The sequence below is a fragment of the Biomphalaria glabrata genome, chromosome 5, assembly GCF_947242115.1.
Source record: "Biomphalaria glabrata chromosome 5, xgBioGlab47.1, whole genome shotgun sequence".
Lineage (NCBI taxonomy): Eukaryota > Metazoa > Mollusca > Gastropoda > Planorbidae > Biomphalaria > Biomphalaria glabrata.
The window spans coordinates 10,691,081-10,705,012 of NC_074715.1; the positions used below are offsets into that span (position 1 = coordinate 10,691,081).

A 13,932-nucleotide genomic window follows, 5' to 3' on the forward strand; every position below is an offset into this window, starting at 1 on the left:
TAATTATTTCAAATTAAGCTGTAAATTTATCACTTATGACTTTTAGGAATCAATCTTTTATAAATGTATTAAATATTACAATTGATTTATGTATGCATATGCAATAACTAATTTTGCTCCTTGTGCTCCAAGATGGGCTGAAAACATGTAAGACATGGACTATTTTTTCTTTGGCGGAGTGATTTTCTTGTAGTGTTTCACTTTGCCTTTTTCATTTCTTAACTGAGTGTCTTTGAAACATTATTATTATCACACTGTCACATACTGTTCTTTTGTTATTACCATTTTACCCAAACATTTTTTTTACCAAGTATAATTTGTTTCACATCAATTTTTTTTAGGTTTTATCCTTTTTGTTTAGTTTTTTACAATTAGGAAACAGTTAACAAAGTAATTGAAAAGTAACTGATTTACTTATTTATACAAAGATGTAGATCAATTTTTAAAATATATTAAATTACTATTGTGAATGTAAATTGGTATACTTTGTTCTATTTAGAACATTTCTAAATTATAAAATAGTAGGTGTATTTCTTTTAGTGATGTTGGGTCCATGGCAGCAATGAATGTAAATGGCCTCTATTTCTGTTGCAAACACATATCTGTGAAATGCTACCAGCACAATACAAAACTGCCCATACTTTTTCCAAATCTACTTAAAGTATCCATTTAGAGTGCATAAAGACTTAAGCCTAAAACCTTAATCTGGATTCAAAACTCACACCCCCCTTGGTTCAGTAAACCAGTTTACCCTCACACTTGCTATTACTCCCAACTCTGCTCAAATTATTTCTCCTTAAGAGGACCCCCGTTATTACCCTCATAAACGTTTCAATGGTTAAACTTAAATTCACATACTGTTTGGAACTTAATATCGTTACATGTAGAAGTATTGATTGAAAAGTTTGAAATAATTACTGATATATTCTGTTGTTTTTTATTCTTCCCCTTAGAACCTATGTAACTGCCAGCACTGTTCCAGTGATGAATAGTTCAGTAGATGAGGCTTACAACTTCTATGCCACCAGAAATCCTTTGGAGCCTGACCTTAACGTTGGTAAGCTTCTAGGCATAGAATAATAAGACAGTTAATTTATTTGTATTGAGGTGTAGAGAGAATACTAAACCCAATGGGTCATGGCTTCTTTATGAGTTTTCTTTTCTGAAATGAAAGTACTTGACTCCACCATTTAATCCCTGCTTAAGGATGGCTGCTTAGTCATGCGGTATGGTGCTGGACTGTCGTTTGGTTGTCTCGATGGTCCTGAGCTAAAGCCCTGCCTGCTGACATCCCCCATCATCCTGCAGGAGGTTAAGAAGTAGATTATTTTTAACTCTGAAGGAACTTCGAAACATGCAAAACATTTTACAGATATTGTAAAAGCCAAGGGCTCTCTCTCTTTTTTATCTTGAAGACAAATTAAGTAATTTATTACTAAAATAAAAGATTACCAGGCAATATTGAAATAGACCTTTTAATTAGCTGATTTTAGACTTTAAACAAAAATTGGCATTGAAATTGAGGAAACAATAATTAAACTTTTTTATACAGCATCCAGATGTTTTTCCAAAACACACACAATTTTTAAAAACAATTAGCACCCATTAAGCCACAGTTACATCAGATCTGTATGAAGTGATTGTTTTCATTAAGGCTAGAGCAAGAAAGATTCTAAAATGCCTTTAGCTCACTTTTAATCAGGTTGTTTTAAGGTCACTTTTTGTCACTGAGAAGTACACAGAAGCCTAATTCAAAATGCACTAGTCGTGTGTGTTCAAAATTTATGGATGTGAATGCTGTTCACGTTTGCTGCAATATTGTTATTGTTATAGTAGTAATGCTGAGGTGGACTATTGTAGTCAAATGGAATTTCCATTTGTTTGGATCAATGAAATTATCTTAATTTGTTGTCTATTATTATGACACAAATTCTATTCATACTGAAAGAAAATTTTGATATTTGAATGAAAAATATCCAGTCATATTTTCTACTAATTTTAGAGGCTTTGTCAGCTCTGAGAATAAAGCCTCATCAAATCCATCCTGGCCTTAACTGGGATTTCCTGTTGCACACAACTCCATTTGATTCTGTGCCTGATTCCTTAGCAGTAAAGCACAATGATATGTCAGGTGGACATGACCACTCTGGGCAATCATGTAATACAAGCACTGGTAGTAAGACCACAGAAGTTTATTTTGTTTTAATAATTTCAACTGGAAGTTGTTGTTTTTTATTTACCTATTTTTGATTTGTTAAAATTTTTTTTTTTTTGAAATTTTTTATTTTAAAAACTTTTCTATACATTTTTTGGGCATTTCTTAGCACATTATGCCGAGCTGGATTAGGAGGTCTAAGCTCTGGGGCAATGAAGGCGCAGAGGCCCCTAAATTATTTTCTAAAAAAAAAATCAATTATTTTCCAGCAAATCTTTCAAAAATGTATTGCCAACAAATAAAATTATTTAAAAACTCAATACAATTTGTTTAAGTCAAATGCAGTTTATCAAAAACTAAACTGTTGTGTTAATGAGTGGCGGTTTGCACTCTTGTTGGCTTAAATGTCATTGATAATTTTGCTGAAATCCAGCTCTATCTCTACTCTGGGGGTCACTCTCTTGTGGAGAGCCCTGGGGCAGTTGCCCTTTTTTGCCTTCCCCCAAAATCCATGTCGAAACAGAAAAATATTTCAACTTATTTTGAGAAGAAAATGTATTTATTAAAAATTGCTGTCATTCATATTTAACATAAAAAAAAAAGAAATTGTAAATGGATAATTCTTTAGGAGGTAAAAAAAACAACAAATGTGACAGTCTCTGAGGAGCTGCCTGAAGAATGCCTGAGAAGATTCCTATGTTTAATGATATTAAATATTGGCTTCATGAATATTACACTGTTATGTCCTCTAATATTAATTAGAATATAATGTTGATCTCAAACAGACAACATGCTTCACTACATTCAAGAAGAACATTAAGACCTATCTGTTGAAACCTTTTTTTAGATTAGTTTGTCATTTTAGCTCTCATGTTTATGTTTGTAATGTTATCACAACGCCTTGAGCCTACATTATGTTTGTTAACTGCGCTCTGTAAATGAATTTATTATTTTTATGTTAGAAATGAACAAGTATTCATCCTCTGTCACCACCAGGGTTGAGTTTTACTAAAGAGAAACAAAATTCATTGTAGTCCCTTTATTATTATTATTACTGATGAATAAATGAGTTAATCAAATTCTTAAATAGTGTTTGAAAACTCTTCATAAATTTACTTATTTTGATTCTTTCTTTTATATTTTTTTACAGCACCATTGGGAGGAGGAGGTGTTGGAAGAGGCCGTGATGTTCCTTCTCTCAATCTGAATGGCATTGGAGGGGATGGTGGTCCAGGTTCACGAGTGCGGTTTAAAGAGCCACGGTAAGTTCTTAAGGTTATACTGTCATGAGTGGAATCTATGATATAAACGAGTTTAGTCTAGACCAGTTGTTATAGAAGGCCTCAACACTGATCTGCCATGTCACAACATGTAGCTATGAGCTATTGGTCTAAACTGCCCACAGGTTGTGACATCCTGAGGTCAGTGTTAAGCCCTTCTATAACCATTGGTCTCAGTTAAATACTGTGCTGCTTTGCCACTATAATCAAAACTCGAAGTATTAAATGTTTTCTTTCTTTTTCTAGGGAAAAATCTCCTCCCGCCATGGGGATGGTGTTTGCCTCCGATGATGAGAAAAAGAAAGGCCAGCGGAATGCACAGGCAGCCTATAGGGAGGAACTGGAGAGGCAGATGATGGAGAAAAATATTAAGAAGATGAAAGAGAAAGAAGAACAAGAAAGGTTAGATGCTATATGCATAAAAGCACAATTTTAAATGTGAAACATGAAATAATAGCATAAGGGAAGAGCAGAATTATTCAATGGAAAATTACTAAACCAGTATTAAAACACAGAAGTTATAATTAGTCCTGGTGGTGAAACTAATTTATTTCTCAGCTCCTTAAAGACTTACCAGGCAATCTTCTTTTATGATTAAAGTTTTACATCCTAATCCTAAGGATAAAGAAAATCTCCTGGTTACTTACAAAGTTCATTTATCAAATACCAATCAAGGCCAGAGTATTTTGTATTGTGAAAGATGAGTGCTGTCATCACAATAATAGTCACCTGTGTTAGTTTCTTAGTTTAGTCTAGAGTAGACAGACTTTTAACTCAACATTTTAATGATTACATATGTATTGGGTTAGAGATTATTGATATAGATTTTTTGGACAGTTACCGCTAGGCTCTTGGAGGGATAACATCATATTTAGTTACTGACTCGACTGTGGCCCATTCTGTATTAAAGTTCTTTATTATATTTTATCACGAGTGAACTTAGTTATTGTGCAATGATCCTATGTGCAATGAATGTTTATTGTTTGTTCTCACACATTGAATGGACCATACAGTATACCCAAACATTTAAAGATTATTATCAAGCTACTGTAGAAGTACATTAATCACAACTCCCACATACATCCGTTACACCTGACATTTTTGAGGGAATGTTAAATTTGGCTGTTGGGTTGGGGTGGACACATGACACCCTCATCACAGAAACATTAACATTGTGCTAGGGAATTTTGCTATCAAGGGCATTTAATCTTTCTTTATTTCATTACTTTGTTTAATTGCTTTTGTTTTCTGGTGCAGATATGACTTGAAGATGGAAGAGGAAGCAAGGACCTATGATCCCTTTGGTAAAGGAGGAGGTGGGGCGCCAATGAGAGATCAGTTTGGAAATGTTATAAGTAAGTGGAAGTCTTGTGTTTTTGTTTTGTTTTTTATTTCCATCTAAGCTAAAAAAAAAAAATTAAGTTTTTGTATCAACCTTCCAATTCGACACTTGATTGTTGGATGAGGTGCTGCCAGATTTTTTATCAATGTATGAGTTAAAATTTCTGATAATTCTGTTTTGTATATTTAAAAATAAAATAGTATTTTTTGGCAAATAGGATCAAGTTCCAAATATTTATAATTCAACAATATAAGTGACCTTGTCCCAAGAAAAGATTCATCTTCATTGAGACTTAGTCCTTTTTGGTATCATTGAGTATAACTTAAAACTCAGTCCTTGTTGGTATCATTAAGTATAACTTAAAACTCAGTCCTTGTTGGTATCATTAAGTATAACTTAAAACTCAGTCCTTGTGGGTATCATTAAGTATCACTTAAAACTCAGTCCTTGTAGGTATCATTAGTATAACTTAAAACTCAGTCCTTGTAGGTATCATTAGTATAACTAAAGTCCTCCACCCCTTCAGATTTCAAAATGTCTACATTATTGCATCAAGAGACAGAGAAGTCCACTCTTTTATCTTGTCCTATCAGATTTATTGGCAACAATGTCATCTTGCTTCTTACCCCAAACTTTAAGGATTATCTTAACTAATGAATCTTGTATAAAAGTGTATATCAATATATTTTTGTATTGAAAATAAGCAAGATTTTTCTTTTTCATTCTCCACAACAGCAAACTTTCTTTCTTACTCTCTCTGAATTGAGTTTAATAATTAAATGACCACATCTCAGCCATCTCTGCAGGGCAATGAACAAGTGTAGCATAGTTGGGGGCATGTTTTTATATGGCTGCATGGAAGGAATGCCAAAAAGTTCAGCTTTTGAAGCTATGTATACCGCAGTGAAATTTCCATTTTCTTAACAAGAATGACGGATAGTGTTATCATCATTTAGGATAGTCAAAAGCATTCCTCCCTGCAGCAAGGATGTCATATTCACTTTTCAATAAAAGTGTCATCTCTAACTTATAAGACAAGCTTATCAAATCTAATATTTATTTTTTTATATCTTATACCAGTGTTTCTCAAACTTTTGACCTATGTGTGCCCCTTTTATAATTTTTGTAATGCTGAGTACCCCCCCCCCCCACCACGGCACTTTAATTTATTAATAGAACATAATAAATGGGTATTTAAAGAAAAATCAGCATAGTTAATGAGGTGCAACGCATTCCTCCTCCAAAGTCTTCCCGTACCCCTGGGGGTAAGCGTACACAACTTTGGGAAACACTGTCTTACACTATCAAAATAGATGCTGTGATCAACATTGCATAATATATTAGTATAGATTTTTGGGGGCTTAGTATTTTTATTACTATAAATAAAAGTCAAGCATTTATAAATGCGTACATGAACATTAACCCTTAAGGCTCTCAATAAAATGACAATGTCAAATGTTCACTTCTTTCCATTTGCTATTGATGCATCTCAGTGAGTATGTATATATTGTGAATGTGTTTGTGCATTTGTAACACATATTTGTGAAACACTTCATAATCTTCACTTTTAATAAACCTATACCATATAGCATTGCTAAGAAAAAGAAAAAAATACAATTCAACTTGTACAACTTTATGACAAATTAGAGAGAAAAAAAAATCAATTATGAGAAAATGATTTAATAGATGTGATAGTTAAATATATAATGAACAATCAGAAAGCATATAAATAATTCATAATCATCAGAAACAATCTTCACTTTTAATATACATACATATCACTACCTAAAATACAAAAATACAGATCATCTTCTAAAAAGTTAGAAAACAAAAATAACTTTAGATAAAATAATTAAATAGACCTAATAGATATATATTAATATATATTATGAACAATCTGGAAACATAAATTTAAAAAGTCCTAAGCATCCAAACCAGTTTGAATAAATGGGAAAAATTGAGTAAACTATCAGACATAGAAAATGTTTCATTCTGAGCAGATTCACACCCTGTTTTGTCAGCACTGAAACTATGCACTTGTATATAGTTCTATGTTTTAAATAGACCTGATGTTGAATTTAACAGACAGCTTTGATTTGGGTTCATGCATTGTAAGTTTTTTTTTTTTTATAAACTTACACATTTGGTGTACACACAAAAATATCTACATATTAGGAATAACAGTAATAATAATTAAAGATAATAAAATTAAATCACATTTTGTAATAGTTTATGACTGTCTATTTTTTTTTTAAACTACTCTTCTTAATGTCTGCATTGCTTTTAATAGACTTTGGCATTAATTTGGAGACATATTAATAAAACATCAATTCAGCAATATGTACTTACATTTTTGGGGGTGTTTTTTTAGACAGCTTATATAAATCACTCCCTCCCTATGGGTGGATTCTTTTACACTTTTTTCTCCCACTTCCCATTCTCAGATGAAGTTGAAATTATGCACATTTATTCATTATTGATGACAAGACATGAATCAATAAAAAAACATTAGTTTATATTTCTAGGAAAAAAAAATAATTAATCAATTATTTAATTTTGTTTAATATAGAAAATGGGGGGAAGTAAACATTGCTATATTGAGAGATATGGCAACTATTAAATGGTGGTTTCCCTTCACTCAATATAAAAAAGCTTTGTTTTTTTTTTAAAAGTATTTTCTATATTTGGCTTGTTGTAAAGGTTTACTAATTGTATGTAACCAGGGCTGAATGTTTAGTTCAAAATATTTATGTTGAATTTTAGATAAAAACCAAATGAAAAACCTATCAGATGAGGAAATAATACAGTAGATTTTTCTTTTAATTCATTATTATAAATATGACAGGAAGAGACCGAATTAAATGGCAGGTTTATATATGGCTCCTTTTGTCTTGAAAGACAATGGATGCACCCAAAAAGCAGCAGCACCAGAGTTTCCTCTCCGGGGCGCATTCCTGGGCCTTGGATAAAGGGGTCATGGGTGGCCCATGCGTCATGATCCCTCCCGAGACCTTGCTGATGTGATCCAAAGGAATGCATCACATTACATTTGGCACCAACTCATTTGCAGAAGCTGCCGGAGGGAATTTCATAGCTGATACTCCCAACGCCTAAGGGGCTTCACTCCAGATTTCTCCTCGAGGTTGTCTCCTGAAGCCTCAGTACCGCAAGGCAGCGGGGGTTTGAAGTCAGAGTACCCCTCTCCTAGATGAACCTCCTTACTAGGCTGACGAGTGCCATCTGCCCGAAGCTCCCGGTTTTGTGGCGCCAGGTATCCGCCTTCACCTGTTAGTAAGAGCAGTTTCGCCGGGCTTAATATCTAAGCCACACGAGCAGGCCAGGTGCTGGACTTAGTTGTCAGAGGCTATTTGAGATGCATGCTATTAGGAGTATTTTATAGACAATGGGAGCTTAACCCCATTGACACCCCTGGCCATGACAACCTTTGAAACTGGCAGGTTTATCAACATGGCTTTAATTAGAAACCTCAGACAAAATGTTCTTTCCTTGAGTATCTTTGATCCATTATTATAACAGAACGTTTTCAAGGTGTCATGTTGCTGCCATGCAGACTGTAGGGTTAGGGTTAGGTCTGGTCATTTTTTAAAATGATATCAAAACTGTAGTTATAGACATGTTAAGGTTTAGTCAACTCTGAGAGAAAAAATATAAAAAAAATCAGCAACCACAATGTTATTGACTTGACAGCATAATTATTTTGCACCATCACTCTTAAATTTAATGTTTTTTTGTGTGTGATATGAATAATTTCTTTTACTTATATTTTTTATTTGTCACTTTTGTATCATTGAATTTGTTTATGTATGTGTGTGTGTCTTTTGGAGTTTTTTTTTGGCTTTTAAAATTGTATAATCCTGGCCTGTTGGTTTTTTTTAAACAAGTTATTTAATTAAAATTCTAGTTGGACAAGATGTGGATATTTTACAAAATTATTGATATTTGTAAATTTTTTCTCATTTTTAAAGGTTTAAATGAGATTTTAAGCTAGGTAAACAGGTCAAAGAAAAAAAGAATATTAATTTAATGCTCTGATAATATTTTAGTGACATTATTTATACTATTTTTAATAAGCAACAATATCAACAATTACAAATTCTTATAAAAAGACTGATTAGAACTGTTTTCAAAGCCAATGTTATCATAAACATTTTTACTGAATTGAAAAATGAAATTTCAGTTTGAGTTTTAAAATTTAAAAGGTTAAAATTTAAAAAACGAATGTACATTATGGAATAACTTCATAGAATTTCATAAGTATTTTTTAACTGCTTTGTTTATTTCAGTTTATAATATAAAAAATGTGTTTAACTCTGAATTTATGAAATCAATATCTTATGTTTAATGTCACCGTATCTAACAAAAGGTAAAGGTTTTCATTAAAAATGCATTTGCACACATTTTTTTTTTTTAAAGTTGAGATATCTGGGTTGAAAGAAAAGGTACTGACTTCTAGTGTTGCTTTATTTGACTACCTGGTCTTAGTTCATATTTCTAAAAAAAAAATTTTTAATTCAATTTTCAAATTGAAAAGTTGTAAATGTAGTAGATGCATATAAATTAAAATAAAAACTACATCAGACACTAAAACATTTTAGACAGAAATCAGATTTGCCAACTCTCATACCTTATAGTGTATGCTAAAATAAAAGTCGTAATATTATTTTTTAATTAATGTTGATTTTGTCAAACTATTTCTTTAAATTTAATCTGAAACATGTTTTTTTGTTTGTTTGTTTTTTTTTTAGCTGATTTACGTCAGATAAGAAATGACAACATCAACAGAACAGAGAATAAGTATTCTCCACGTGACCCAAGCCCGTATGGAGGGGGTGGCTTTGGGGGAGTTGGGGGTGGCTTTGGGGGAGGTGGGGGTGGCTTTGGGGGAGGAGGTGGGACTGCCCCTGGTAACACAACAAGGGCAGCAAACAGCTACAGGGATGATCTGATTGGCCCCCCACCTGTGCAGACTACTGCTGAGGGAGAGGCTTCCTTCGCCAGAGGTGGGCATGGGATCTTCGGCATGCCAAAGGTAATCTTTTGTCGGATTTGGATGAGCTTCATTTTAAAAAAGAAATCGAAAATATATATATATATATGTTGTTATGAATTTACTTTTCACATGCTTAATATTCTGGTGAAAATGCCTCTCCAAAATAGGGCTTAATAGCCACAATAAGAAATTCTCAACAAGATGAGCTAAAGTCATCTGACAAGGGAAGCTTGCCAGTGAATACATTGTTATAAATTCTATTAACAGCAACATCTTTAGTGTGTTATCATTGTTGTCCTTTGGAAGAGCAGAACAAAATTTTTATTCCCAGAGCCTTAAAGAAAAATGTTTTTTTTATTGCTTTTATCTAACATTTACATATAGTAGGTTAAACACCTTGTTGTCTAATGGTCTACATCAGCGGTGCCAAAATTTTTTCCCTTAATGGAACCCTTGCACATTCTTTGCTTATTTTTTAGAGAGATTAATTCACATAGTGGCCTACTAGTTAATTATTCCAGTAGTTCGTGGAACACCTATTCTGGTCTCATGGGACCCTAGTGTAACAGTAGCACATCAAGGAAATGCTTTCATTAGATTAACCCTTGTATCCTAAGTTCTCTGTAACATGTTGTTTTGCCCCTGTCTGTTCTTCTTTGCCTTTATTTGAATTGCTTTGAAAAACTTCCCAAGATCTAGTTCTTGATTTGTGATGAACTTGACTGTTGGTTTCATTGTCTCCCAAACACTTAAATTTGAGTGGGAGTTTTTTTACTGTAGCACTGGATGAATGGTTGGGAAAGTAGTCCACTAGTTTAAATATATATTTATAATGATATAATATGTTAATATATAAGTAATATTAAGTTAACCCCTTTATCTTTTCTTAATCTATGTGCCTGCTCCTTTTTAAATCCCTTCTTACTCTTCATGGGGGAAAAAGGGTTAATCTCTTGAAGAGCTTTGTCAATAGTCTTTTTAAACACTGAAATATAATTCTTGCAACTTTCATAAATATTCTTTCATGAAACTTAATATGGGGTAAAACTGTTCAAAATCTTTTGGCATTATATTTGTGTCATTAATCTGTATTTTTTATTAACAGACTGAAGCAGAGAAGGTGCAAGCTGACAGATATAAAATAGATTTAAAAAGACAGGTAAAATCGAAACCAGAAAAATTTCTTTATTATAGAACAATAACAACAATAGAGCAATGTATCTTTTACTATAAGTAACATGTGATAACAAAATTAAATTTAAAAAAAACAACACCTAAATTTAAAACATATTGTATTTTAAGTCATATTTCTATCTTTTCTTTCTTATGAAGATTGTCTTTAATCCAATGATAAAAATTGATACTACAATATATAATATAGTATGTATAGTTATTAGTCTACTTAAATTCCCCTTTCAGACCTTGGGATCTATAGGGCAGATGATGTAAAGGTTATCTTTTTCTATGGTTGATGATTAATGTGGCCAGCACAATGACCAACTACTTAACTTTCCCCAACTAATGTTAGGTACCAATTAGAGTTGGGTAGACTCAGAAGGGCCCTTAAAATCCCATTGTTAAAAATACCAGTCTTCTCAGAGATTCGAATCCAGGACCCCTCGGTTTGGAAACCAAACACTTTATCACTTGACCACCATGTCCCCATTGATCTATTTACTTAGGTCCAACCTTTTTAGTGCAATAACTGCTTTGTATCTATCTTTAAATTGCAAGACCTTATTATTAGCTATGCAATTTGTCTGCTACCAGTCGATAAGCTGTTATTATAAATTTTTACCAACTCTCTACATTTGTATGCATTCAGGTTGTATTTTGTTTTAAAGTACATTTCATTCTTTACTCATTTATAAACAAGTAATTGTTTTGTTTGAACTTCAGATTGAGGAGAAGAGAGCTGAAGAGCTCAGAAAGAAACAGTTGGAGAAAATGGATGAGGAAAGAGAGCAGAAGCTGTTGGAAGAGCAGAGGGCCAAGATGCAGAGAGAGTATGACGAGGAGCAGAGGAGGCTCAAGGAGAAGGAGGAGGACGTAAGTCACATTTTCTTCCGGAATATTTCATCGTAGCACAAGAGATATTAGAAAATATTAAGTAACACACTTATCAGCAGACGACAGATTTATTGATATAAAACAATGTACACAATCCAGCCTTAGAGGCATAAATAATGATGAACAATCTGAATCACTGTAAAAAAAAACATCCAACTTATTCAATAATCATGTCTAACAAATTCACAGTCAATATGGATCATACGTCCAAACACTACTAGAACCAAAGTAAAAACTGTGCTGTGGTAAAAAAGCAATGTTGTGACACCTCTGATTGTCATCTGGGAGATTGAAATCATCAGCTACCTTTTCATCTTGTATGTACAAGTGAATCTAATAGTCTGTGGTTATAAACTGCCACTCTTCATAAGGTTTTGATTATAAGATCCAAAGTTATTGTTATTTCGAAAACTTACTTCATTTTACTTTTTATAATTTCTTCTTCTGTTATCCATGAGGAGATGTAGAAATTATTCTGTTGAAAAGTCTGTGGCCTCAAAAAGGAGAAGATTTTCTTATAAAGTCTCTGCCCACTTTTCTTCATGGCAAGTTTTCTTTTCCTGCAACTGCTCTCAGTTTATTCTTTGTTGGGCTGTACATTTGAAAAAAATGTCAATGGCACTAACAACTTTGAAGTCATCTATCTCATGGAAGTCCTCTAAAATCAAGTTATTAGACTGAGTTTTGCCTACAGCTTTTCCTCAGCTTTACTTTACTTTTGTTAAGCATTGGGTTTCACATGTTTATATTTTCTATGCATTTTTCGGAAAGCTTAGGCATGACAATACTATATTAGAGTTAAATAACATAATTGTAAATCTTTACACATTTAATATTGATTTTGTTATTTTTCAATTGCTCTTTGGTTTCTCATAAAACTAATTGTTTAAAGTATTAAAGCTTCACATGTAACTGTGATCTACATGCAGAGTAATTATCTCATTCTATTTTTTTGTGTGACATTTCATCTACATCTTATTCCCAATGATTCCACGAGCTTTTAATTCATACATTTATTGTAAAAAATGACAAGGTGGTCGACATATCTAAAAGGTTTACATAAATAATTTCAGGCTCGTCGCAAGAATGAAGAAATTATCAGAGCAGCTGAGGATAAGAAGAGGGATATGGATAAAAGGAGGCGTGAGGCAGAGGAGCAGAGGCTGCTTGAGCTGAGACAGGAGAGAGAACGAGAAAGACAAATGGTAAGAAATCAGAAAATAATCAGCATTAGTCTTTTGCAATCAGCAGATGTGCAATACTGTATTTAGAAACTTGATTTATATGCATTAAATTGGGATGAGTTTGTAAGTGGGATGTTAGGATAAGTAGGATCTATAGCTGAGTAGGATGTGTTTCTAAGGGGGATGTTAGGATAAGTAGGATCTTTAACTGAGTGAGATGTGTTTCTAAGGGGGATTTGCGGAAAAGTGGGATGTGTGGCAGAGTAGCATAAACCTCTATCAACGGGGCTCGAGTTCAAATATCAATTTGATCAGAGTTGTATATTCTCAGCACAGAAACCTTCTCTCAGATATCCTCTCCCCCACAGGTCTACAAAGCAGATAGCATGAATGATGCACTATGCAAAAGTAATTTTAAAATAAAAGTCTGTAAGGGCTTAAATTCATCATCAAATGGCCTCTTCATCAACATGTTACCAAAATAACCATATCTTATGCATATCTCTTTTTATACTTAAAAAAGATAATGATCGATAAGATGGTCGCATAAAATTATTATCCTAATTTATGAGCTGGAAAGCTTATAACCAAAGTGTATTTCAGCTTAAATCTTTTCCTTTGAACACTTTTGGTGAATGCTTAAATTATAGTCTCAGAATTCATACAATGTCTAATTAAATTCTGGTAATATCTAGAAAAAGTAAGAGTAGTTTTTCTTGAATAGGTTACTTAATCTTTCCTTTGGCCTCAGAAACTGATTAATTTCTAATTTACACTTTTAAAGTACACCAGAGTGTATCAAAAAACTATTATTTTTTTTTGTTTCAATGTTAGCTTTTCTAGTCATGTGAGAAGTGATGTGTATCAAAATCAGGGGTTGTCTGTAAGGA

General features: G+C 32.9%; 1 protein-coding gene across 27 annotated transcripts in view; it reads left to right on the forward strand.

Annotated features, from left to right (window-relative positions):
- LOC106052056 (centrosome and spindle pole associated protein 1-like) overlaps positions 1 to 13,932 on the forward strand; it is an 88,446-nt gene that overhangs the window by 44,103 nt on the left and 30,411 nt on the right. For 26 of the 27 annotated variants that reach the window (XM_056029393.1, XM_056029371.1, XM_056029378.1 and 23 more), the window contains 9 exons: positions 954 to 1,057; positions 2,003 to 2,176; positions 3,306 to 3,417; positions 3,682 to 3,837; positions 4,693 to 4,790; positions 9,544 to 9,827; positions 10,894 to 10,947; positions 11,688 to 11,837; positions 12,932 to 13,063. In XM_056029393.1, coding sequence (XP_055885368.1) covers positions 954 to 1,057; positions 2,003 to 2,176; positions 3,306 to 3,417; positions 3,682 to 3,837; positions 4,693 to 4,790; positions 9,544 to 9,827; positions 10,894 to 10,947; positions 11,688 to 11,837; positions 12,932 to 13,063 — 1,264 coding nt within the window. The remainder of the gene's footprint in view (positions 1 to 953; positions 1,058 to 2,002; positions 2,177 to 3,305; positions 3,418 to 3,681; positions 3,838 to 4,692; positions 4,791 to 9,543; positions 9,828 to 10,893; positions 10,948 to 11,687; positions 11,838 to 12,931; positions 13,064 to 13,932) is intronic. The other variant, XM_056029386.1, reaches the window with a different exon arrangement.